Source organism: Artemia franciscana, unplaced genomic scaffold, assembly GCF_032884065.1.
Source record: "Artemia franciscana unplaced genomic scaffold, ASM3288406v1 PGA_scaffold_91, whole genome shotgun sequence".
In the NCBI taxonomy this organism is placed as follows: domain Eukaryota; kingdom Metazoa; phylum Arthropoda; class Branchiopoda; order Anostraca; family Artemiidae; genus Artemia; species Artemia franciscana.
Genome location: NW_027062718.1, coordinates 5455 through 29953, shown reverse-complemented (window position 1 = coordinate 29953; position 24499 = coordinate 5455). Strand labels below are relative to the sequence as shown.

The window sequence follows — 24499 nt, the reverse complement described above, 5'->3', positions numbered from 1 at the left end:
ATATAGCTTAAACACTTTGGAATGCTCAAAGTTGCTGATTTCTATTGTCCTTGATGCCCTTGGAACAAGGGATTCTACATCAGTACAAGTCATGTTAGGAGAAACTTGCTTCAGGATGGCAACAAACAGTTTCTCTTTGAGCATAGCAGTAATCTCAGGCTAACTAGCTTTCATTTTCTCAACAGATGATTTAGATTTGATGTACAATTTCCAGTCCTGTTTCAACTTTCTTAGCTCACTTATTTCCAATGAGTCAAGACAAATTCTGTACACAAACTGCTTACAAGGGTTTAAATAAAACTTAAACCCAAAATGCAATCCATCATTTCATCAGCTCTTAGAAAAGGAATATAATGGAAATACCTAACTATATGTTGATGGATCTTTATGTGAAGAGGGATGTGGAAGTGGTTGCTTTTTAAAAGAGCACAGCCTATGCATTATGGAAAAACACAAGTCAGGAACTAGTATCCCAACAGCTGAAGTAGCTGCTGTCAATTTCAGCTTAAAGACCCTAATTGAACCAAAGCAGAGCAATTAATGCATAGTAATATTCTCTGACTTTAAATCTGCTCTCAATATCTTAAGAAACCCTAAGTTTGAAACACTGGACATAGAGCTACATCAAACCAAAGTAAACCTAAACAGCCAAGGAAGATTAGGCTTTGTTATTAAATTTCAATATAGCCTATACCTAGTCATCTAGGTATAGAAGGAAATGAAAGAGCAGACAAGATAGCAAAGTAAGGAGCAAAAACCCAAATGGAACCAGTGAAAGCTCTAACTAGGCCTATAATGTATAGCCTACAACTAGATTATGAGTAAAAACATTACCTAAATTAAAGCCACCAAATTTATCCCCCTTTCAAACCAGGATACAATCAGTCTGGTTTCATTGTGTGTGTACAAATACAGCTAATTTTTTACAGAGCTTTTAGTTAATTAGGTCTGAAGGGACAGTAATTTGGCCTGAAAGCTTACCTATTGCAATTACCTGATTTACTTCTTTACATATTATTTCTTTACATATTATTTCTTTACATATTATACAACATAAATGAGCTCTTGAAATTAGGTGAAAGAGTAGGTTTAACAATAAGCACGCAAAAGACAAATATCATGCGCAATGTGAACAGACTACCCCCTAAACCACTAACAGTTAAAGCAAGGGAAATTGAAGAGACAGATATGTTTAGATATCTTGGGAGTCTAGTGAGCACTGATGGAAGCCCAGAGAATGAAATTGCCACATGTATAACGTACGCAGGAAGCGCCATTGATATGTTAAGAAACGTTTGGAGAAGTGCCACTTTCTGTTTGAAGCTAATACTGAGCCTCTTCAATAGCAATGTCCTATCAGTACTAACGTATGGTTCCAAAAGCTGGGCGCTGACAAAACAGCTAGAGGAAAGGATCCAAAGTTTTGAAAATAATTGTCTTGGACGGTTTCTCAGAACCTACTGGAGGGACGAAATTAGAGAGAAGACTAAACAGCAACTCATAAGCAGTCAGTGCCGATACTGGGGACTCATGGTTACAATAGGTAGTAATCGTCGGCCTCACGATGTTCACAATGCTTCAGTCATGCCTGTTCAGAAGCGTAAAATTAATTAAGCAGTCTGGTTGCGTTTTCTAGATCTTGATTGATCTAATTTATGGCATCCATTTAGTGAAACCTAAAATCATACTTTAATGCTTTCCCTACTTCCTTTTCCCTTCTTGCTCTTTTACGATCTATCACTCAGAGACCTCTTGCAAAAAATCTAACAAGATAATATTGCTCGAAATTCATCCAGTTTTTCTCCTTAAGAGAATAATTCATCTCAAATTGTCCTCCTGAAGTCTAGCAACACATCAACTGCTCTGTTGGCAGTTATCCTCCCTAATAGCCTGTTTTATTACGAAATCCTCGTTTCAGTGAATTCTTCACTCGCTTTGTTTTTACTAAGGAATGGTCTTAACTTTACTTGACAAATAACAAGTAGGCAAATTTTTCTTGTTTTATTAAAGAATAATTCCTTCCATGTCATAATTAAGTTGAGGAATGACAAAAAAAAACTTTGAAGAAAGTAAAAAATAAGTTAGAATGAGACTTAATGCAAGCACTATTTTAACTCGTGGGCTGCATTGGGACTAAACATCAGGTTGTTTATAACTACCCAGATTATCCCACCTACCAAATTGTAGTAGTCTAATGCCATTACTATTTTCTGTCCTAGCACAAAATCAGTGCAAACTAGGATACCATATTTCCCCATTTTGTACTAGCCTGGGTATTTAGGTCCTGTAATATTATTAATATCGTGTTGTTGCCAGGAAAAGCTGCCGTTTTTTAAGCGAAAGACTAAATTTTACTTGTGAATGGTAAGTGTCAAGACTTAGATTTCTGGGCAGACACATGTCTAGACATGACATTCTGGCTCGACAAGCATAAGACCACCGCTTAATGAACAATTCTAGTTTCAAATTAAAGTGAGATTTTTATGTGCATTAAAATAAAAGTTTACAAGCTGAATTTTTGCATCCATCTAAAAGTTTTAGAAAAATATCCAAGCGTAAAAAAATACCTTTATAGTTTACAACACCTTCACCATCGAAATCAGCTTGTTTAAGCATCTCGGCTATATCTTCATCAGAGAATGTTTCGCCCAAATTTACCGAAACGTATCGAAGTTCTTCTACATTAATATGTCCGTTGCCGTCTTTGTCAAAGACCTCTTTTATTTCTTTTTCAGCATCAATGTCGTTGACACTCTTAGCCATCGCAATCACAAATTCAGAAAACTCGATCGTACCGTTTCCTAAAAATAGTTTCTTTTATAGCTTTCTGTTCTATGTAACAAATATGTTGTCCTATTGGGATTTTACAAAACCCTTGTTACGTGACTTTTTGGTGTCAACTCAACATGATTGATCAATTTGATTAATCAGTAATCCAGGAGGATGTCTACCTTGGTCTGTAAGAATGTCAAAGGCTTGTAGTTTTTCAAAATACGTCAAAAGTCTTTTTTTTCTCGCTTTCACGAATGGCTGAAAACTGCTTTTGACATCCAAAACACTTGCTACGATTATTAAGACTAAAAAAAAAAGTTTGCTAAAAAATAGGTCATTCTCGTAGGAAAAACCCAAAGTTTTTTCTTAGAAATGTTGATCTTAAAAAAAAAAAAAAAATCCAGACATAACCGTCCATTTGACATTGGATAGCAAGAAACACTGTCTCTGGCTCAAGAAAGCTTCCACTTGCGTTTAGACGAACTTAGTTTTTGAGTCACTAAGAATTCACCGTCTTTTTTAAGAAAAGATTGTTGAACAAATTAGATAAAACACCATTTTCTATAATAACATATGAGACGACGGACATGGGTGTACCCAAGGAGTTGCCCATTTGCAAAACTAGACTGGGTTCTGTTCTGGCACCACAAATTCAATGATGGGGCGTGACAAAATTGTGGCAAAGTTTACTTGCTACATGTAGTTGCTTGCCACTTCATCCATCTGTTTACATGATATACTTGTAAAAGTCGTTGGTCGTCCCTCTACACCTGCGTGCGAAAAATACTTGAGCGGTGCAACGCACTATCTCTGTACTTCACAAGTCATAGCTCATGCTTACAAGCCTGTCCTCAGAGCACTCAAAATAGTCTTATTTTATTATTTATGCTCTTTTACCTGCCTTTTGATCATGTTCACCTATGTTGTCGTGCTCATGTAAGCTTACTACCCTGAATCACTGTTCTAAAAAAAAGAAAAATAAAATAAAAAAAAAAGTGAAAAATGTATAATAGATTGCCATTACTATCTGGAAAGATGATATCTAGTTTTCTACTATATTGTTTTACTTTTTATTGGATCACGTGAATCCCTTTAAAATATACAAATGAGTCTCTTCTGTCTACAAACAAATCCAAAAAGTAACTGTCAGACTGCGTTGTCATTACAGCCAGACAGGATGTATTACTATTCTTAAAATACTTTTAAAAAGAGAATAATATAACATAAATAACTATCGTTTTAGTTTTGAATTCCTCACAGCTTCAAAAACAACCTATGTATATATCGCTTTAGTTTGGTTTTGGCATTTACCATGAATTGTAAGGCTATTTTACAAACCATCGATAAAAACATATGTGATTAGCCCATCCTGCAATTTTTTTTGAAAAACTCCTTTCCCAAGCAATTTCCATGTTACTTCCTAACCACGGTGTTTGACTGGTAGAAATTTTGCTCCTTGTCCTCAACGTCTAAAAGACCCAAGAATACAACAGGGCTTTCAAATTGTTTGATATAGATCTTAACAAAGATTCATGAATTACAAGTCTTTCAAAGACATCTTTCAGAAGAAATTAGAAAACCCATCTTGAAAACAGAATCACCACTAAACAAAATCACAATACTACTACTACTAACAACTTACTGCAGTACAAAGCCACCTGAGGCCAACACAGCAAAGAATTTGCGGAAAAGGAGAAGATTGAGAAAAAAAAATAAAAACTTCTCACCATCAGCATCTACTTCTTTTATTATGGCTAAGATTTCAGCATCTGTAGGGTTTTGTCCAAGACACTTCATGACTGCTGTTAATTCTGAGGTGGTAATGTGACCATTTCCATCCTGATCAAAAAGGGCAAATGATGCTCTCAAATCTTCCATTTGCACATCAGTAAATTGAGAAGCCTGAAACAAAAACGTATATGAGCAGGATATATGCTATCCTCCACTCTGCAACTTATTCTGAAAAAATTATAAAAAGCCAAAGCAACTTAACGCTAGAACAGCTATGTTGGTGCTTTAAAAGCTTTAATGCAGCCTAGAATGTAAGTCTAGATAAATCATAATTTGAAGGTTTAAGGATACATTACAAGCAGCAATTTCAAGTTTTATTAATAAGAAAAAAAAACTCAAGTGAATTGATTATTGGGATTTCTCACATAAAACAGAACAGTAATTATATTTCTCTTTAGTCCTGATTCTCCAAAGCAAATTTCTTACCAATTAAACTCTATGCTTTGTAAAAAAAAAAAAAAAAAAAAAAAAAAAAAAAAAAAAAAAAAAAAAAAAAAAAAAAAGTGCTTCTTATCCAGAAGCGCAAATTGGACATAATCTCTCACTGACTGACCTTTATTATGTTATTATGCAGATGATCTTGGTCTCCTGTCAGACCTTGTAGAAGCCCAAATTCAAAAATGTAGAAGGAAAAATCTGTACGCGCAAAGCATGCTAAAGCTCAACAATTTATAATAAACCTTAATATTTTGGGTATCTGTTTTAAGGTTTTCGAATTACTTTAATCTATTGTCAAGATAAATTGAAATATTTATGCAATTCCCAGTTTTTTCTTTTTTTTAGTTTTTTAGCCTTTTTGTTTTCTTAGCTTTTTTCGTTTTTTACCTTTTTTTTTAATTTTTTTTAGGTTTTCCCTTTTTAGGTTTTTTCTTTTCAAAATTTTATTTTTAGTTTTTAGTTTTTTCTTTTTTTTGTTTCTTTGTTAACGCTAGAACAGCTATGTTGGTGCTTTAAAAGCTTTAATGCAGCCTAGAATGTAAGTCTAGATAAATCATAATTTGAAGGTTTAAGGATACATTACAAGCAGCAATTTCAAGTTTTATTAATAAGAAAAAAAAACTCAAGTGAATTGATTATTGGGATTTCTCACATAAAACAGAACAGTAATTATATTTCTCTTTAGTCCTGATTCTCCAAAGCAAATTTCTTACCAATTAAACTCTATGCTTTGTAAAAAAAAAAAAAAAAAAAAAAAAAAAAAAAAAAAAAAAAAAAAAAAAAAAAAAAAAAAAAAGTGCTTCTTATCCAGAAGCGCAAATTGGACATAATCTCTCACTGACTGACCTTTATTATGTTATTATGCAGATGATCTTGGTCTCCTGTCAGACCTTGTAGAAGCCCAAATTCAAAAATGTAGAAGGAAAAATCTGTACGCGCAAAGCATGCTAAAGCTCAACAATTTATAATAAACCTTAATATTTTGGGTATCTGTTTTAAGGTTTTCGAATTACTTTAATCTATTGTCAAGATAAATTGAAATATTTATGCAATTCCCAGTTTTTTCTTTTTTTTAGTTTTTTAGCCTTTTTGTTTTCTTAGCTTTTTTCGTTTTTTACCTTTTTTTTTTAATTTTTTTTAGGTTTTCCCTTTTTAGGTTTTTTCTTTTCAAAATTTTATTTTTAGTTTTTAGTTTTTTCTTTTTTTTGTTTCTTTGTTTTTAGTTTTCTTTTTAGTTTTTTACCTTTTTTTCTTTTTTCAGTTTTCTTTTTCTTCAATATTTTTTCAGACGTCATATGCAAACCCTCAACACAAAAATACATACAACTTATTTTATGTATATAGAAGATAGTGTTACAGACATGCAACTATATATATATATATATATATATATATATATATATATATATATATATATATATATATAGATTATTTTCATCAGAACGTATTTGAAAAATAATTTGTAATAAGCCGAAATAGCTCAGACGGGAGAGCGTTAGACTGAGATCTAAAGGTCCCTGGTTCGACCCCGGGTTTCGGCAAATTTTTTTGCTTCCTTTTGTCTTTAATCAAACTTTGTGATAAGTACCAGATTTGCTAAAATCAGATAATAAATAATATCACAGTAGCGAAATAAGTCAAATTTTAAAGAACTGTATAAGAACAATGAAACTTCTATCAGAAATATTAATAGGAAGCCGATTTCATTTCCAAGAAATAATTTATCAATAAACCAAAATTGTTTTCAACCGAAATTGACAATTTAAGTGAATTTGTTCAAAATTCCATAGTGGCATTTGATCAAAGCTAGAAAATTTGATACACAATTCTAAACAAACAATTTCTGATAAATGTTGTCGTATTATTTTTGAGTTGGTTGAACCTGATCTTGCCAATTCGCAGTAATATAGTAACTGAAAAAAGGCAACTAGGACACGAATACATATAACCAAAATGGCTTACAACCAGTTCGCGACCGAACCAGTTCACGAAACAACATATATTGGCATTTTTTCTCATTAAGAGCTAGTAAATTCCTTGAATACCAAAAAGAAAGACCTTGTAACGTGCATTAAAGATTTCAGAAAATAACTTCTAAGTCCCAGTGACGTCATATGCAAACCCCCTCAACAGAAAAATACATACAACTTATTTTTATGTATATAGAAGATAGTGTAACAGACATACAACTTATGTAAGAGACATACAACTTATTTATATATATATATAGATTATTTTCATCAGAACGTATTTGAAAAATAGTTTTTGATAAGCCGAGATAGCTTAGATGGGAGAGCGTTAGACTGAAGGTTTAAAGGCCAAAATGGCTTACAACCAGTTCGCGACCGAACCAGTTCACGAAACAACATATATGGCATTGATTTTGTTTCTGCTTTGACACTTGTTTCCTTGAAACTCCAATTAACCCCTTAACCGAATATACATACTCTATTATCCCAAAACATACCAAAGGCATTGTAGATTCAGGTTCAGGACTTACTTCCAAGCTAATGTACAGACTTATGTGACACTTTGAGTGTATATTCTGGGGAACATACTAAGTAAAGCATGTACAAAATGATTCTTTTTATCCCTTTTAACTGAAATATATTCATCACTGAACTGGAAATTAAGGTAACGGAATTTTAACTTTGATCTTAGATACCCCTATGCCTCTGAAGCCAACTAGGACATTAACAAAGAGATGCCAGTCATCCCTCAAATGGGCTACTGCCATAACGTCTACCCACTGGGGTTGTATAGACGTATACCCAGTGGGAAGGTCCCTCTGATATGTTTTGTGTAGTGTATTCTTTGGTTTTACCCTTTGCTGCATTCTTATTGGTTGGCACTAAAGGATGGACTTTGGTGTTTGGTCGTCTTTCATTCACACAAGACGAACCATGTATTTCCATCTTCAGGTCCTGATTCAGTCTCTTACGGGGGAAATAGCTATGCTAAGAAAGGATGCCACCGATCGAGAAATAAAAATTGGGTAACTGGAAAATGAGTTGGAGGATCAAAAATTAAGGTGTGATCAACTGGAGAATCAGGTACTGTAAAGTGATGTCAAGGACCTCAAATTGGATCTGTTAATTCATGGCATGCCTACTGAGTGGGCGTCTCAAACTTTTGACCTATAATGGGAACCAGTCTCCTGTAGACTTGCTAGAATCAGACTAAAGGGAAACCCTGCAAATGTGTCGATAATTTTTACCTATGCCCTCACCCGTGACGCTAATGAAACGATCGAGGATGTTTTCTTCGGCAAACTGCAGCAGTTGACTTCTTCTATAGCCGCAGGTGATTACTTGATTGTTGCTGGAGACTTCAACGCAAGAGGTGGTCAGTCAGACAGACCACAAGACAAATCCTTGGAAAATTTGGACAGGGTCACAGATGCGAGAATGGGCAGATGATGGAGAATATAGCACGATTACATGACACCCGCAAGATTTACCAGATCCTGAATGAATCCGTTGGTAAGAAAGCTGCTGTCTGAGAAATAGTCAAAAACATATCATGAAAAATCATTAGTTGTCAGAAGGAACACTCAGCAAGATAGAAGGATCACTTTCAGTTCCTTCTAAACTCATCCCCTTCATCTGCTCATGTTGCCTTCCCACTTTTTGTCTCTAAAGAGCCTTACAATATCGAGCTGGATACACCGACCAGAGCCGAAATACTAAAAGCGATCAAGACCCTAAAACACCACAAAGCCCCAAATGAAGACGGTCTCCCCCTGGAACTATACAAACGATGCCCTGAGGTCACTGCTAAACAGCTCCGTGGCATTCTTGAAGAAGTGTGGAGGACAGACACTTTTCCAAAAGATTGGAAGACATAAGTCATCCTCTCATTCTATAAGAAAGGAGACAAAACCGAATGCAAAAATTACCGCGGAATAAGTCTCATAGACATTGCAGTACAAATATTCGAAATCATACTCTTGAACCGCTTCAAAAGGGCTAGAGAGGAAAGAACTCGAGAAAATCAAGTCGGCCTTCGACCGACGTATAGACGGTAGAAGTTTTACTGATAATATCTTTGCCTTTCGCATCATTATCCAGCAGTTTGAAAGGTACAGCCTACCCCTGATCTTGATGTTCCTTGACTTCATTGCCGCCTTAATTCTGTCACTCGCCAGAAACTTTAAAAGATCCTAGAGAATGATGGAATGCCGCCGAAGTTTGTTGAACCGATGAAGGCAAACTATGACACTTCAGTGAGCCGATTTAGAGTCTATGGTGAAGAAAGCGAAGAATTTCTGGTTGAGTTTGGAATAAAACAAGGGTGAGTCCTCTCTCCGACTCTGTTCAATTACTGCATCGATTGGGTGCTAGAAAGTGCTTTATCGTCTTATCCAGAAGCGCAGATTGGACATAATCTCTCGCTGACTGACCTTTATTATGCAGATGATCTTGGTCTCCTGTCAGACCTTGTAGAAGCCCAAATTATACTTGACAGCGTTGTGGCCTGGGCAGACCTGATCACCTTGAAAGTCAGCACAGAGAAAAATAAATTCATGGCTATTAACCACGACACAGGACCATTCCCGCTGACAGCCAAACAAGTTCAGCTAGAAAAAGTCAACCATTTCACATATTAAGTCTCTCAGATTTGTACTGACGGATCTTCTGACGCTGATATCCAACAGAGAATAGAGAAAGGGAAGACAGTTTTTGCCTCCCTTCGGAAACCCTTATGGAATCGCCGTGAAATCAGTGTCCAAGCGAAAATAAGAATTTACATGGCACTAGTCCACACCGTTCTCCTTTACGGGTGCGAAACATATTTGGTAGAACTACAGCATGAGAATAAACTCAAGATGTTTGAGCATACTTGCCTCCGAAGAATTCTCAGAGTACAGCTACGTGACCATATCTCCAACGCGAATAAACATTGAATTTGTAATATTCAGAGAGATGTTGTGCTCACTATTTAAGAACGGTGTTTGAAATGGCTGGGCCATATATTACGGAAACTGCCAGTGTACCTGCCTCGCCAAAAACTTCTAGCTGAACCTATTAGCTACTGGAAGAAACGCCAAGGAGGACAGAGGAACAACTGTTGGGACCTGGCCAAGTTAGACCTTGAACCAATCGGGGGTTTCATAAACTCGGTCACAGATGGTCAACACAGTGGCTCACTTTTGCAGAGCAGCTGGCAAAAGATCAAACAACGTGGTCCAAGAATGTCTCTAGGATCATCGATGCCGGATGAGGTGGAAACGCCTGATTCCCACCACAAGTACAATTATAAATAATATGAGCCACTAGCATGTCCTTTACAAGAATAAATCTCTTTGCCTGTTACTCCTGTGTTCTCCACAGAGAAATATCAGGGGAATCATCATATTAAGGGAAATATCAAACCGTATGCTTTCACATCTTAATTCTATTCTAGTTTATGTTGTCTTATATTATTGTTAAGATAATAAAAACCGCTAATATGACTTCGCGATAAAATATCAAGCAGAAATAATTATATTTTTAACTTATGATCTTGATCATCATGAAGTCCTTTTGTTCCAACTGTCAGATTATTAATGCTTATTTTTACAAGTGTCAAAGGCATGATACAAAAGAGGGTCCCAAAAGGACCCACAATTATCTTTCTTTAAACAACCGATGCAACTTGCATAATCCCCATTAATAATTAACTAGATTGACGCCCTTATATAACATTCCTTAGAGAAGCAAGATCAAAAAGGGCAAATGATGCTCTCAAATCTTCCATTTGCACATCAGTAAATTGAGAAGCCTGAAACAAAAACGTATATGAGCAGGATATATGCTATCCTCCACTCTGCAACTTATTCTGAAAAAATTATAAAAAGCCAAAGCAACTTAACGCTAGAACAGCTATGTTGGTGCTTTAAAAGCTTTAATGCAGCCTAGAATGTAAGTCTAGATAAATCATAATTTGAAGGTTTAAGGATACATTACAAGCAGCAATTTCAAGTTTTATTAATAAGAAAAAAAAACTCAAGTGAATTGATTATTAGAATTTCTCACATAAAACAGAACAGTATTTATATTTCTCTTTAGTCCTGATTCTCCAAAGCAAATTTCTTACCAATTAAACTCTATGCTTTGTAAAAAAAAAAAAAAAAAAAAAAAAAAAAAAGTTGTAATCTTGTAGCGGGGTAATGTGGTAATAACGTCTTAACACATAAGTGCATTGATCTACTCAATCACAGATAATAGTAAGCAATATACAAATGAGAATGAGAACATTGATGACGAACACAGTAAAAACTAAAAGCTACATTTAATATGAAAATAGTGGAGGGCTCAAAGAAGATTATTGGATTATCTGGACATTTCATGTCAAAGTGAAGTAACTTTATTTTATTCCAAGAATAAAACCCCAACATAGCTTAATCAGTCTTACATGTAAATTGACCATGCATATAAATTGGTCTTACAATGACCATAGAACATTGAATTACGATAATCATAGAAAATTGGTCTAATAAATGTCAACTTAGCATACACACATTTAACCGAAAATACAATATTCAGTTCCAGTCACTTCCACTCAGGTCCTTGTCTTGAAAATCCTCTTTCTGGACCTTTCCCACTATATTATTGAAGCTCTACAATCATAAGCTACACTTTAGTTTTTATTTGTCAAGATCATTTCCTTGGTTATATTTCATAAACATCTGCCTTTTTGATCCTAGCCTGCAACTGGTATTTAATAAGTCCTGAAATTTCAAAAATTGGCTCGGAAGTTTTTCTTGACAGTCTTAAAACATTTTGAGAATTATATGAGGACCAAAGATGTTTAAGGTTGGTTGGGAACTAAAAATAGACACCATTTGAAGTGCACAACAGTGAAAGTGAACCTTCACTGTGCCAGCCAGAGGGGAAATTTAAGAGGCTAAAATTTCAATAGCAAGAATTACAAAAATATATGGCACATACACCAAATTTCTGAAATTTGGAGTTAGTCATGATATGACAACTCGCTATGAACAATGTGAGATAGAAATACTTTTTTTTCTATAGTCTGACCCATGCCGTCTTTATTGTCTTTACTTAAACTATTTCTGAAGCATAAAATTACACTTAGTATACAACTTTACATTATCTAACCTAGCTGTCCATGAAAATACCCTTCCCTTGATTGGTTCTTGCCTAAATAAAAAGAAAAATGTAACCTATAGGCTAAATAAAATTTTAGTTGGAAATTTTCATATTTAGGAAATGGTTAAATGATAAGTTATTATAAACTGGCTACTTGAAAAAAAAACTGAGGGGAGGGGTTTGATATCGACTCTCTAGTTAAACTAAAACGTATTCATAAGACAACAAACAAAATAACAAACTTTCCAAGAATCAATAGATTTTAAAAATTATATCCATTTCCTGAGTCTATATAGCTAGCCTAAACAAAGCTAGGTGCCTCCTAGCCTAAAATAAATATTGTTAATAAATAAACCTGAAATAAGTCAAATCAGATCGGTTAATTGCAGATAGAGTGTGTAAATTGGGAAAACACTTACCATTTCAATAAAAAACTAAAAAGCTGACTTGTGTCTAACCAATTTAGCGCTGCATTCAAGATTAGTCTTTTTACAACTCTAAACTTCGCGTTTTATGTTGTGGGATTTTGGAGTTTTATTTAGAATCTAAAGCTGATTGGCTGACGTTGTTTCTACCCAGGTGAGCTTCCAGTAAAGCTGTTACGTGAATTCGCCATTTTTCTCGCTAAGCCACTCTCTTCTATAATCAACCAATGTTTCCTTCAGCAAGTATTCCCTAGTGCTTGGAAAAGAGCATATGTCCGCGTTATTCCAAAAGTAAGGTGTCCAAAATCTTGTGATCAACTCCGGCCTATATCAATAACTCCGAACCTTTCTAAAGTTGCAGAAACGTTTATTTACCGCAAACTTATGTCACAGGTCTCTGCACATCTAGACCCGTATCAGTATGGATGCTTAAGAGGCAGCAGCCCAACTGTTTATTTAGTACGGATGTACCATCTCATTGTCGAGTGGCTCGACCGAGGAAGTGCTATAGTCGACCTTCTCCTCGTAGACTACCGAAAGGCTTTTGATCTTATTCGCCATTCCGTTGCTATCACAAATCTACGCACCATGGGTGCGCAAAAACATATTCTCCTTTTAGTGATCAATTTTTTACAGGCCCGCTATCAGTGCGTTTACAGTCTTTTCCCAGGGGATACCGACTCCGAATGGGTCGAGCTTACATGCGGAGCCCCAAAAGGTACTAAGCTCGCTAGTCTACTGTTTTTGGCAGTGATAAATTTCATCCTTTCCGGCTATGAAGAAAGATTTAAGTATGTAGACGACTTGTCAGTCCTACTGAAGTACATTGTTGAGAAGTCTGAGGCTGTCCCCCAATTCTGTAACGAAATAATCAACAACTTCAAAGATGAATGTACTGCGAACAGCCTCCAAATCAACGAAGGAAAGACTAAAATCCTTCGCTTTAATCCCCTGAAGAGAGACTTTGTGTGCCCTCCTCCTCCTTATCCTAGTGAATCTTCGGCAGTAGTGCTTGGTGTCAAGTTTAGCATCGACTGTTCTTTCAGCCTCCATGTCGATACAATTATCAAAAAGGCAAATAGTGCGATGCGGACACTTATACTAATGCGTCGATTTGGTTTTTCAGTGACACAACTAAGGATAGCCTATCTTACTTACATTCGACCAATTTTAGAGTATGCATGTCCCGTATGGGGCCCACAAGTCAATAACACTATTTACCTAAGTGACCAGCTTGAGTCAATACAAAAAAGAGCAGTCAAAGTAATATTGTGCGATGCTTTTACCGAATATAAGTTAGCATTATCCACTTTACAAATTCCCTCTCTTCAAGAGCGTCGTCTCAGTTTGATCCTTGAATTTGGCCAATATCTTCTCAGAAGTGATAAATACAGATCGATACTACCACCAGTTTTAGTGAAACATCGAAGTACTAGGTTGAAGAAATTTGACAGATTAGCAGCACCTCCTTCACGCACAAATCGTTTTTCCAACTCATTCATCCCTTTCTTTGTATCAAAGTATAACAATTGTTGATTTTAAACTATTTGTCATCTGATTATTTTTTTGTCGTTTGATTTAATCCTTTTTTTCTTTTTTGTAAGCACAAGCGCCATTTAGTTTTATGACTACGAGAGATTGTGCAAATAAAACCTATTCTATTCTATTCTATTCTATGTGGAGTCAGAATGATGCAGCAATTCTGACGTAACAATGTCTCCGTAAGTTTACAGGGAAAACCAAAAAAGAAAACCGTTTGTGTTTTAATAGGGATATATATATATGCTGTTTTGGTACATATTAATTATAAAGAACACACACAAGAAGTGAAGCAAGGGCAATCATATTAAAATATACCATAAAATGATGAAAATATAAATAGTTTAGTAACAGAATTATGGGAACTACAACAAAGAATTATGGAAAACAGGCCGTTAGTTTCCATAGTTTTGTTACTAAACTATTACAATTTCATCATATTTTGGTATATTTCATTATGATTAACCAAACTTCAATTTTTAAGTGTGTACTAGCTAACAAGAAAGTACCTAAGCTAATTATAGCCGAGTACAAGAGAAAAAATAGGTTGATTCAGATCAAACAAAGCAAACCTCTTGAGCATGTTTTGGGTAACTAGCAAGTACCACATTTTTCACAAAATCCAACCAGCAGAAAAATGTATTTGAATTTATCAGTCATCTTAAGAAGAAGCTAACAATGATCATTGGTGGGAGTATGAGATTGAGTCAAAGAACTGTGTTATCTACCTAATGGGAAAAAATATTGGGTTTGAACATATCCTTCTTTAAGTCTACCACTTGATTCACCATTCAATACTCTTTTCTAAACATAATAACCACTATAACAGTCTTGGCACCATCAGCAGCGTATTCCTCAGAACGCACTGCCAGTGGTCAGATACTTGGAAGGATGACCAGTGGCTGGAGGTTGACAGAAATTAGCAGTAATAGGCTCCTATTTGTGCCCGCTAGTCCCGCGAAAATGTTATCATTATTATTCCCTATAAACTTGAAACTAATATTTTTAATTCCTTGGGCTGTCAAGACCCCAGTGCAGAAGAAAAAAATGGAAAATAAATTTGGCTCCCCCACAAGAAGGCTAAATTCCATTTTTTGTTAGGGGACAAGCCTCCTGAATCTGAGTAAATTTTTTTCTGATAAGCTTGAGGTTTCCAAGGTTCATGGTCTGGACTAAAGGACCTCAAATTTTCTTTTGAGGGGAGAGGGCGGTAGGGTGTCCAGAAGAAGGCCATACATCACATTGTCCCTGATAAACTTGCAATTGTAAGCCTCCTAACCAAAAAGAAACTAACATAATTTTAAAGGCATTATCCCCCCCCCCAAAAAAAAAGAAATTCCAAAAAGGACCATCCTATGTTTGTTTTTCTTTTTCCAAAGTGGCTTGAAATCTTTACATTTAAGTCCTACATGGGTTTAAATGGTGACACACCTACACTTATTTGTGGCAATCATTTTAATTATGACTTGAGTATCCATTTTAATTTATATTTGCTTAGGCAGTCATCTAATTATCCAAAGCATAGGGACAGATATAAACCTGTCAACCCAGGCCAAGAATTGCATTTGGTGCCATCAGTTGACAAACCAATTATAGGTATCAGGTTATGGCTATTTTACTTCTTTGAAGAATATAGTTATTTATTGTATATGTATTTAGTTGTTTTAATAACAGCAGCATATTCTTTTATTTATGCAAACCCTTATGGGTACAGAGCTTTAAGAAAAACTTTAAGATTCATCATAACAATATTTTATTGCTGATAACATTTAAAATAAATACAATCAATTTTATCCTGTAGATTAATATTTAACTTTAAATGCTTTTATCAAAGCAAATGTCTTTAGTGTCTTCATATGATAGCTTTGAAGCCATAATGTGTTCTATGTCACATATGAATGAATGAATGTATTTAGTACCCATCAATGGAGAAATAAATTGAGCACAAAACAAAGAAGCACAAGACACTAATTCATCTGACAGAAACAAAACAGATGCCAACTACTGCTGTAAAACATTGTCCCATGGGTGGGTCTTGACTGATGAATTACATTGGTCAATTTGCGACAGAATTGCTTCTTCAGGTTTAGTAACACCATACTGGCGCGTAACATACCTATTCCTTGTCTACAGTGATAAACGCAGCAGACACTTTGCAAACTTGTAGTACATTGATTATTTGAGTGTAATTTCAGTTTATCTGTAGCAAAATTTAAAAATGCACAAAAAGTGACTGAGATAAAGATAATGAGGAAAAATCATAGCATTGTACACCTGTACACTTCTATACATAAAAAAAGATAGCTTCTGAAAATGAGAGAGCAGTAACCACCATGTCTCTTACATTGATTGAACTTAATAAAATTAGCTTCTAGTCCATGTCAAATCAATACCAAACAGAATATAAGTCATAAGTGACTTTGATTGTGACCTTAAAAATACTGTTATTAAATACTGTCAGTGACAAAATAGCACCTTGTCTTACCCTTTCTTTACTGAGAGAAGGGAATTTCCACGTGAAGAAAAAGCAAAATCACATAAAAGACTAGTAGTAAACTCGTTAGCTAGTAAAGGGAGCCTAAGTTCCACTTTCAGATTTTCATACATGTCAGCCAGCAGGGCTAGGATGCAGGAATCAGCACTGGTCAAACCCAAGTCAAATAGAACCTCCTTGTGGAGAAGCAAATGAAATGCATGTCTTACCATCATGAGCAGCTAAAGCAATACTTTCCCAGTGCTTTTCTTCATCAACTAAAGCAGATACCAAAGCAGAAAGGGCATGACCAGACCCCAGGCAAGACTGAAAACCAAAATGGTGGGCCTAAACTGTAAATTTAGTTCTCAATTCATCATCTGTCACATTCTCAAAAATTTTACAAAATAAAGTTGCAACTGTTATTGGGCAAAAAGACAAACATTCAGAAGGAGGTTTATTCTTCTTTGGGATAGGAGTAAAACATCCAATTGAAAAAGAATCAAGGACAAATCCCAGATTAAATATTATTTGGTAAAGGAGTACTAAGGGTTCCATAAACAGTTCACCACACAACAACAAATGCTGTGCAGGTATCCTATCAAATCCTCTAGACTTTTTTTTTCTTCGGTTTACTAATTGCAATTGGTTATTAACTGATTACTAGAAATAATCCAGCTCTTGGAAATAATCAGTCAAGGACTAGAAGCATGCTCAAAAAATATTGGAGTTTCACTTTGAAACTATTTTGCAGATGTGGAATTGGAACAGAAAATTCTCCTTTTATATTACTCAGCCCATGAGGAAAGTGGTATACAAGATGGTATTTGACTTGGCATATCTTTAACAAGACTGGACCACAACTTATTTGGCCAAGACAAAACTTCTTCCAAACAAGACAAAATAATTGAGCTCCAATAAAGAGAAAGGTACTTTGCCAACGTTTAGTATAATACAGTTTTTGCAGCCACCCATTGTGTGGTTTATCTGCTTCAATCCAAACTGAAAGCCAAAACTTAGCAGAAAAGCAAGCATTTTGCAAATTATAATTAGTTGACCAGCCGGGCTCTTCAGTTCCAACTTTTACTCACCTAATAGGTACTGCTGATTTTTCTGCAAGAGCTAGGGCATGAGTAAGTTCACTACAATAAATGTTCGGTCTAACTCAAAAATCATACATATTCTTCGTTGAACTCTGCATCAACAAATCAAAATGGACACAAATTTTTGTGAGGAAATCATTACACACATTCTGGAAAAAATCTAGAGATGCCCTATCCCAATCATTAGCATAAAATACAGATTGATTTTTTAGAAGCCAGTTAGAAGAAGGGCCACAATCACCAATCAGAGCACTAAAAGACAAAGGGAAGTGATTTGACATAAAATTGGAATTACTAACAACAACTTTGGCAATAGTTACAGATGATGTATGAGAAACATGGTCAAGTTAGATGTACTACCCAAATCATAGACATAAGTAAAACTCTCATTCTTCAGTGCAACTACACAATCATCATTTAACAGTCCAAAAATAATACTTGAGTAATCAGAATCACCAGAAGAATTATGTGGGTTGGTTAGATCAAAAATTGAAGTCACCAGTTGCAATAAAGCATAAACTGTGCTCTTTTATTTTTCACAAACATTTGGATAAACAAGAAGCACTAATGGCAAAAGTATTTCAGATTGGTTGTCATGGTAGTTTGTGGGCAGATAAATATCTAGCACAATAAAATTCCAGATTATGATTGCCAAAAAGTCACTTGCTGAATCAAAAATGGATTAAGGATAAATAGACTTCAGAAAGGTTGCTAGACTACCACAAGGCTGGCCAAAAGACTGAGATCAGTAAGCTGAGACCAAGAATACTTTATGATTGGTTGACAGTTCCAAAAGGCTCAGGCTCAAAGTAGTTGCAAATTGCTCCTGAATACACATTATGTCACACTTAGATAAAAAGTCCTTTAAAATCACAGAATGATTTAGCAAATTTTCATTTAAATTCCATGAGACAAACGTATAAGAGATGGAGGATCCTTGGTTTATTTCTTCATTGAACCTTGAGTAGGCAGGTTTCAGACTCATTTTGATTGTGTTTAGCATTGTTTTTTGCCTGATTAGCCAGACATCTTACGCTGTTGTATGGATGGCCTTTTTTTGTACAAAATGCAGTGCATATCTTTTGTGCACTCATTATCCTTTGTGAAGGTGTGGTCAGAAGCACTACAGTAACCAAAAATAGGCACTAATACACAGTTGGCCACTATGTGACCAACTTCATAACAGGAAAATTAACTTTTTGGGAGAAATTTGAAATCTTCTGCAGGCAGCTTCTCAAAGCCAACCCAAACTGATACCACAAGAAAATCTTCAAGGTCCTCCCTGGTCACAAAATATAGCTTAAACACTTTGGAATGCTCAAAGTTGCTGATTTCTATTGTCCTTGATGCCCTTGGAACAAGGGATTCTACATCAGTACAAGTCATGTTAGGAGAAACTTGCTTCAGGATGGCAACAAACAGTTTCTCTTTGAGCATAGCAGTAATCTCAGGCTAACTAGCTTTCATTTTCTCAACAGATGATTTAGATTTGATGTACAATTTCCAGTCCTGTTTCAACTTTCTTAGCTCACTTATTTCCAATGAGTCAAGACAAATTCTGTACACAAACTGCTTACAAGGGTTTAAATAAAACTTAAACCCAAAATGCAATCCATCATTTCATCAGCTCTTAGAAAAGGAATATAATGGAAATACCTAACTATATGTTGATGGATCTTTATGTGAAGAGGGATGTGGAAGTGGTTGCTTTTTAAAAGAGCACAGCCTATGCATTATGGAAAAACACAAGTCAGGAACTAGTATCCCAACAGCTGAAGTAGCTGCTGTCAATTTCAGCTTAAAGACCCTAATTGAACCAAAGCAGAGCAATTAATGCATAGTAATATTCTCTGACTTTAAATCTGCTCTCAATATCTTAAGAAACCCTAAGTTTGAAACACTGGACATAGAGCTACATCAAACCAAAGTAAACCTAAACAGCCAAGGAAGATTAGGCTTTGTTATTAAATTTCAATATAGCCTATACCTAGTCATCTAGGTATAGAAGGAAATGAAAGAGCAGACAAGATAGCAAAGTAAGGAGCAAAAACCCAAATGGAACCAGTGAAAGCTCTAACTAGGCCTATAATGTATAGCCTACAACTAGATTATGAGTAAAAACATTACCTAAATTAAAGCCACCAAATTTATCCCCCTTTCAAACCAGGATACAATCAGTCTGGTTTCATTGTGTGTGTACAAATACAGCTAATTTTTTACAGAGCTTTTAGTTAATTAGGTCTGAAGGGACAGTAATTTGGCCTGAAAGCTTACCTATTGTAATTACCTGATTTACTTCTTTACATATTATTTCTTTACATATTATTTCTTTACATATTATACAACATAAATGAGCTCTTGAAATTAGGTGAAAGAGTAGGTTTAACAATAAGCACGCAAAAGACAAATATCATGCGCAATGTGAACAGACTACCCCCTAAACCACTAACAGTTAAAGCAAGGGAAATTGAAGAGACAGATATGTTTAGATATCTTGGGAGTCTAGTGAGCACTGATGGAAGCCCAGAGAATGAAATTGCCACATGTATAACGTACGCAGGAAGCGCCATTGATATGTTAAGAAACGTTTGGAGAAGTGCCACTTTCTGTTTGAAGCTAATACTGAGCCTCTTCAATAGCAATGTCCTATCAGTACTAACGTATGGTTCCAAAAGCTGGGCGCTGACAAAACAGCTAGAGGAAAGGATCCAAAGTTTTGAAAATAATTGTCTTGGACGGTTTCTCAGAACCTACTGGAGGGACGAAATTAGAGAGAAGACTAAACAGCAACTCATAAGCAGTCAGTGCCGATACTGGGGACTCATGGTTACAATAGGTAGTAATCGTCGGCCTCACGATGTTCACAATGCTTCAGTCATGCCTGTTCAGAAGCGTAAAATTAATTAAGCAGTCTGGTTGCGTTTTCTAGATCTTGATTGATCTAATTTATGGCATCCATTTAGTGAAACCTAAAATCATACTTTAATGCTTTCCCTACTTCCTTTTCCCTTCTTGCTCTTTTACGATCTATCACTCAGAGACCTCTTGCAAAAAATCTAACAAGATAATATTGCTCGAAATTCATCCAGTTTTTCTCCTTAAGAGAATAATTCATCTCAAATTGTCCTCCTGAAGTCTAGCAACACATCAACTGCTCTGTTGGCAGTTATCCTCCCTAATAGCCTGTTTTATTACGAAATCCTCGTTTCAGTGAATTCTTCACTCGCTTTGTTTTTACTAAGGAATGGTCTTAACTTTACTTGACAAATAACAAGTAGGCAAATTTTTCTTGTTTTATTAAAGAATAATTCCTTCCATGTCATAATTAAGTTGAGGAATGACAAAAAAAAACTTTGAAGAAAGTAAAAAATAAGTTAGAATGAGACTTAATGCAAGCACTATTTTAACTCGTGGGCTGCATTGGGACTAAACATCAGGTTGTTTATAACTACCCAGATTATCCCACCTACCAAATTGTAGTAGTCTAATGCCATTACTATTTTCTGTCCTAGCACAAAATCAGTGCAAACTAGGATACCATATTTCCCCATTTTGTACTAGCCTGGGTATTTAGGTCCTGTAATATTATTAATATCGTGTTGTTGCCAGGAAAAGCTGCCGTTTTTTAAGCGAAAGACTAAATTTTACTTGTGAATGGTAAGTGTCAAGACTTAGATTTCTGGGCAGACACATGTCTAGACATGACATTCTGGCTCGACAAGCATAAGACCACCGCTTAATGAACAATTCTAGTTTCAAATTAAAGTGAGATTTTTATGTGCATTAAAATAAAAGTTTACAAGCTGAATTTTTGCATCCATCTAAAAGTTTTAGAAAAATATCCAAGCGTAAAAAAATACCTTTATAGTTTACAACACCATCACCATCGAAATCAGCTTGTTTAAGCATCTCGGCTATATCTTCATCAGAGAATGTTTCGCCCAAATTTACCGAAACGTATCGAAGTTCTTCTACATTAGTATGTCCGTTGCCGTCTTTGTCAAAGACCTCTTTTATTTCTTTTTCAGCATCAATGTCGTTGACACTCTTAGCCATCGCAATCACGAATTCAGAAAACTCGATCGTACCGTTTCCTAAAAATAGTTTCTTTTATAGCTTTCTGTTCTATGTAACAAATATGTTGTCCTATTGGGATTTTACAAAACCCTTGTTACGTGACTTTTTGGTGTCAACTCAACATGATTGATCAATTTGATTAATCAGTAATCCAGGAGGATGTCTACCTTGGTCTGTAAGAATGTCAAAGGCTTGTAGTTTTTCAAAATACGTCAAAAGTCTTTTTTTTCTCGCTTTCACGAATGGCTGAAAACTGCTTTTGACATCCAAAACACTTGCTACGATTATTAAGACTAAAAAAAAAAGTTTGCTAAAAAATAGGTCATTCTCGTAGGAAAAACCCAAAGTTTTTTCTTAGAAATGTTGATCTTAAAAAAAAAAAAAAATCCAGACATAACCGTCCATTTGACATTGGATAGCAAGAAACACTGTCTCTGGCTCAAGAAAGCTTCCACTTGCGTTTAGACGAACTTAGTTTTTGAGTCACTAAGAATTCACCGTCTTTTTTAAGAAAAGATTGTTGAATAAATTAGATAAAACACCATTTTCTATAATAACATATGAGACGACGGACATGGGTGTACCCAAGGAGTTGCCCATTTGCAAAACTAGACTGGGTTCTGTTCTGGCACCACAAATTCAATGATGGGGCGTGACAAAATTGTGGCAAAGTTTACTTGCTACATGTAGTTGCTTGCCACTTCATCCATCTGTTTACATGATATACTTGTAAAAGTCGTTGGTCGTCCCTCTACACCTGCGTGCGAAAAATACTTGAGCGGTGCAACGCACTATCTCTGTACTTCACAAGTCATAGCTCATGCTTACAAGCCTGTCCTCAGAGCACTCAAAATAGTCTTATTTTATTATTTATGCTCTTTTACCTGCCTTTTGATCATGTTCACCTATGTTGTCGTGCTCATGTAAGCTTACTACCCTGAATCACTGTTCTAAAAAAAAGAAAAATAAAATAAAAAAAAAAGTGAAAAATGTATAATAGATTGCCATTACTATCTGGAAAGATGATATCTAGTTTTCTACTATATTGTTTTACTTTTTATTGGATCACGTGAATCCCTTTAAAATATACAAATGAGTCTCTTCTGTCTACAAACAAATCCAAAAAGTAACTGTCAGACTGCGTTGTCATTACAGCCAGACAGGATGTATTACTATTCTTAAAATACTTTTAAAAAGAGAATAATATAACATAAATAACTATCGTTTTAGTTTTGAATTCCTCACAGCTTCAAAAACAACCTATGTATATATCGCTTTAGTTTGGTTTTGGCATTTACCATGAATTGTAAGGCTATTTTACAAACCATCGATAAAAACATATGTGATTAGCCCATCCTGCAATTTTTTTTGAAAAACTCCTTTCCCAAGCAATTTCCATGTTACTTCCTAACCACGGTGTTTGACTGGTAGAAATTTTGCTCCTTGTCCTCAACGTCTAAAAGACCCAAGAATACAACAGGGCTTTCAAATTGTTTGATATAGATCTTAACAAAGATTCATGAATTACAAGTCTTTCAAAGACATCTTTCAGAAGAAATTAGAAAACCCATCTTGAAAACAGAATCACCACTAAACAAAATCACAATACTACTACTACTAACAACTTACTGCAGTACAAAGCCACCTGAGGCCAACACAGCAAAGAATTTGCGGAAAAGGAGAAGATTGAGAAAAAAAAATAAAAACTTCTCACCATCAGCATCTACTTCTTTTATTATGGCTAAGATTTCAGCATCTGTAGGGTTTTGTCCAAGACACTTCATGACTGCTGTTAATTCTGAGGTGGTAATGTGACCATTTCCATCCTGATCAAAAAGGGCAAATGATGCTCTCAAATCTTCCATTTGCACATCAGTAAATTGAGAAGCCTGAAACAAAAACGTATATGAGCAGGATATATGCTATCCTCCACTCTGCAACTTATTCTGAAAAAATTATAAAAAGCCAAAGCAACTTAACGCTAGAACAGCTATGTTGGTGCTTTAAAAGCTTTAATGCAGCCTAGAATGTATGTCTAGATAAATCATAATTTGAAGGTTTAAGGATACATTACAAGCAGCAATTTCAAGTTTTATTAATAAGAAAAAAAAACTCAAGTGAATTGATTATTGGGATTTCTCACATAAAACAGAACAGTAATTATATTTCTCTTTAGTCCTGATTCTCCAAAGCAAATTTCTTACCAATTAAACTCTATGCTTTGTAAAAAAAAAAAAAAAAAAAAAAAAAAAAAAAAAAAAAAAAAAAAAAAAAAAAAAGTGCTTCTTATCCAGAAGCGCAAATTGGACATAATCTCTCACTGACTGACCTTTATTATGTTATTATGCAGATGATCTTGGTCTCCTGTCAGACCTTGTAGAAGCCCAAATTCAAAAATGTAGAAGGAAAAATCTGTACGCGCAAAGCATGCTAAAGCTCAACAATTTATAATAAACCTTAATATTTTGGGTATCTGTTTTAAGGTTTTCGAATTACTTTAATCTATTGTCAAGATAAATTGAAATATTTATGCAATTCCCAGTTTTTTCTTTTTTTTAGTTTTTTAGCCTTTTTTTTTCTTAGCTTTTTTCGTTTTTTACCTTTTTTTTTAATTTTTTTTAGGTTTTCCCTTTTTAGGTTTTTTCTTTTCAAAATTTTATTTTTAGTTTTTAGTTTTTTCTTTTTTTTGTTTCTTTGTTAACGCTAGAACAGCTATGTTGGTGCTTTAAAAGCTTTAATGCAGCCTAGAATGTAAGTCTAGATAAATCATAATTTGAAGGTTTAAGG

At 35.0% G+C, this 24499-nt stretch overlaps 1 protein-coding gene across 4 annotated transcripts; it reads right to left on the bottom strand.

Annotated features, from left to right (window-relative positions):
• Positions 1-1020: 1020 nt before the first annotated feature.
• On the bottom strand, positions 1021-23727 carry LOC136042263 (uncharacterized). 4 transcript variants are annotated; one of them, XM_065727211.1, is made up of 3 exons: positions 21496-21582; positions 4500-4674; positions 1021-2801 (listed from the first exon to the last, which is right to left on the bottom strand). In XM_065727211.1, exons 2-3 carry the CDS (start codon positions 4648-4650, stop codon positions 2491-2493), a joined length of 462 nt encoding a protein of 153 aa, XP_065583283.1. In that variant the 5' UTR covers positions 4651-4674; positions 21496-21582; the 3' UTR covers positions 1021-2490. The 4 variants fall into 4 exon arrangements, with proteins under 4 accessions (XP_065583283.1, XP_065583282.1, XP_065583285.1 ...); XM_065727210.1 differs by lacking the exon at positions 21496-21582 and adding an exon at positions 12515-12595; XM_065727213.1 differs by lacking the exon at positions 1021-2801 and adding an exon at positions 23427-23727 and having other exon boundaries at positions 4521-4674; positions 21496-21729.
• Between the last annotated feature and the right edge of the window lie 772 nt (positions 23728-24499).

Coding starts and splice junctions, on each gene's coding strand:
- LOC136042263 (XM_065727210.1), bottom strand. Junction 2,802..4,499: donor AAAAGAAGTAGATGCTGATG/GTGAGAAGTTTT, acceptor AACTATTTTTAG/GAAACGGTACGATCGAGTTT.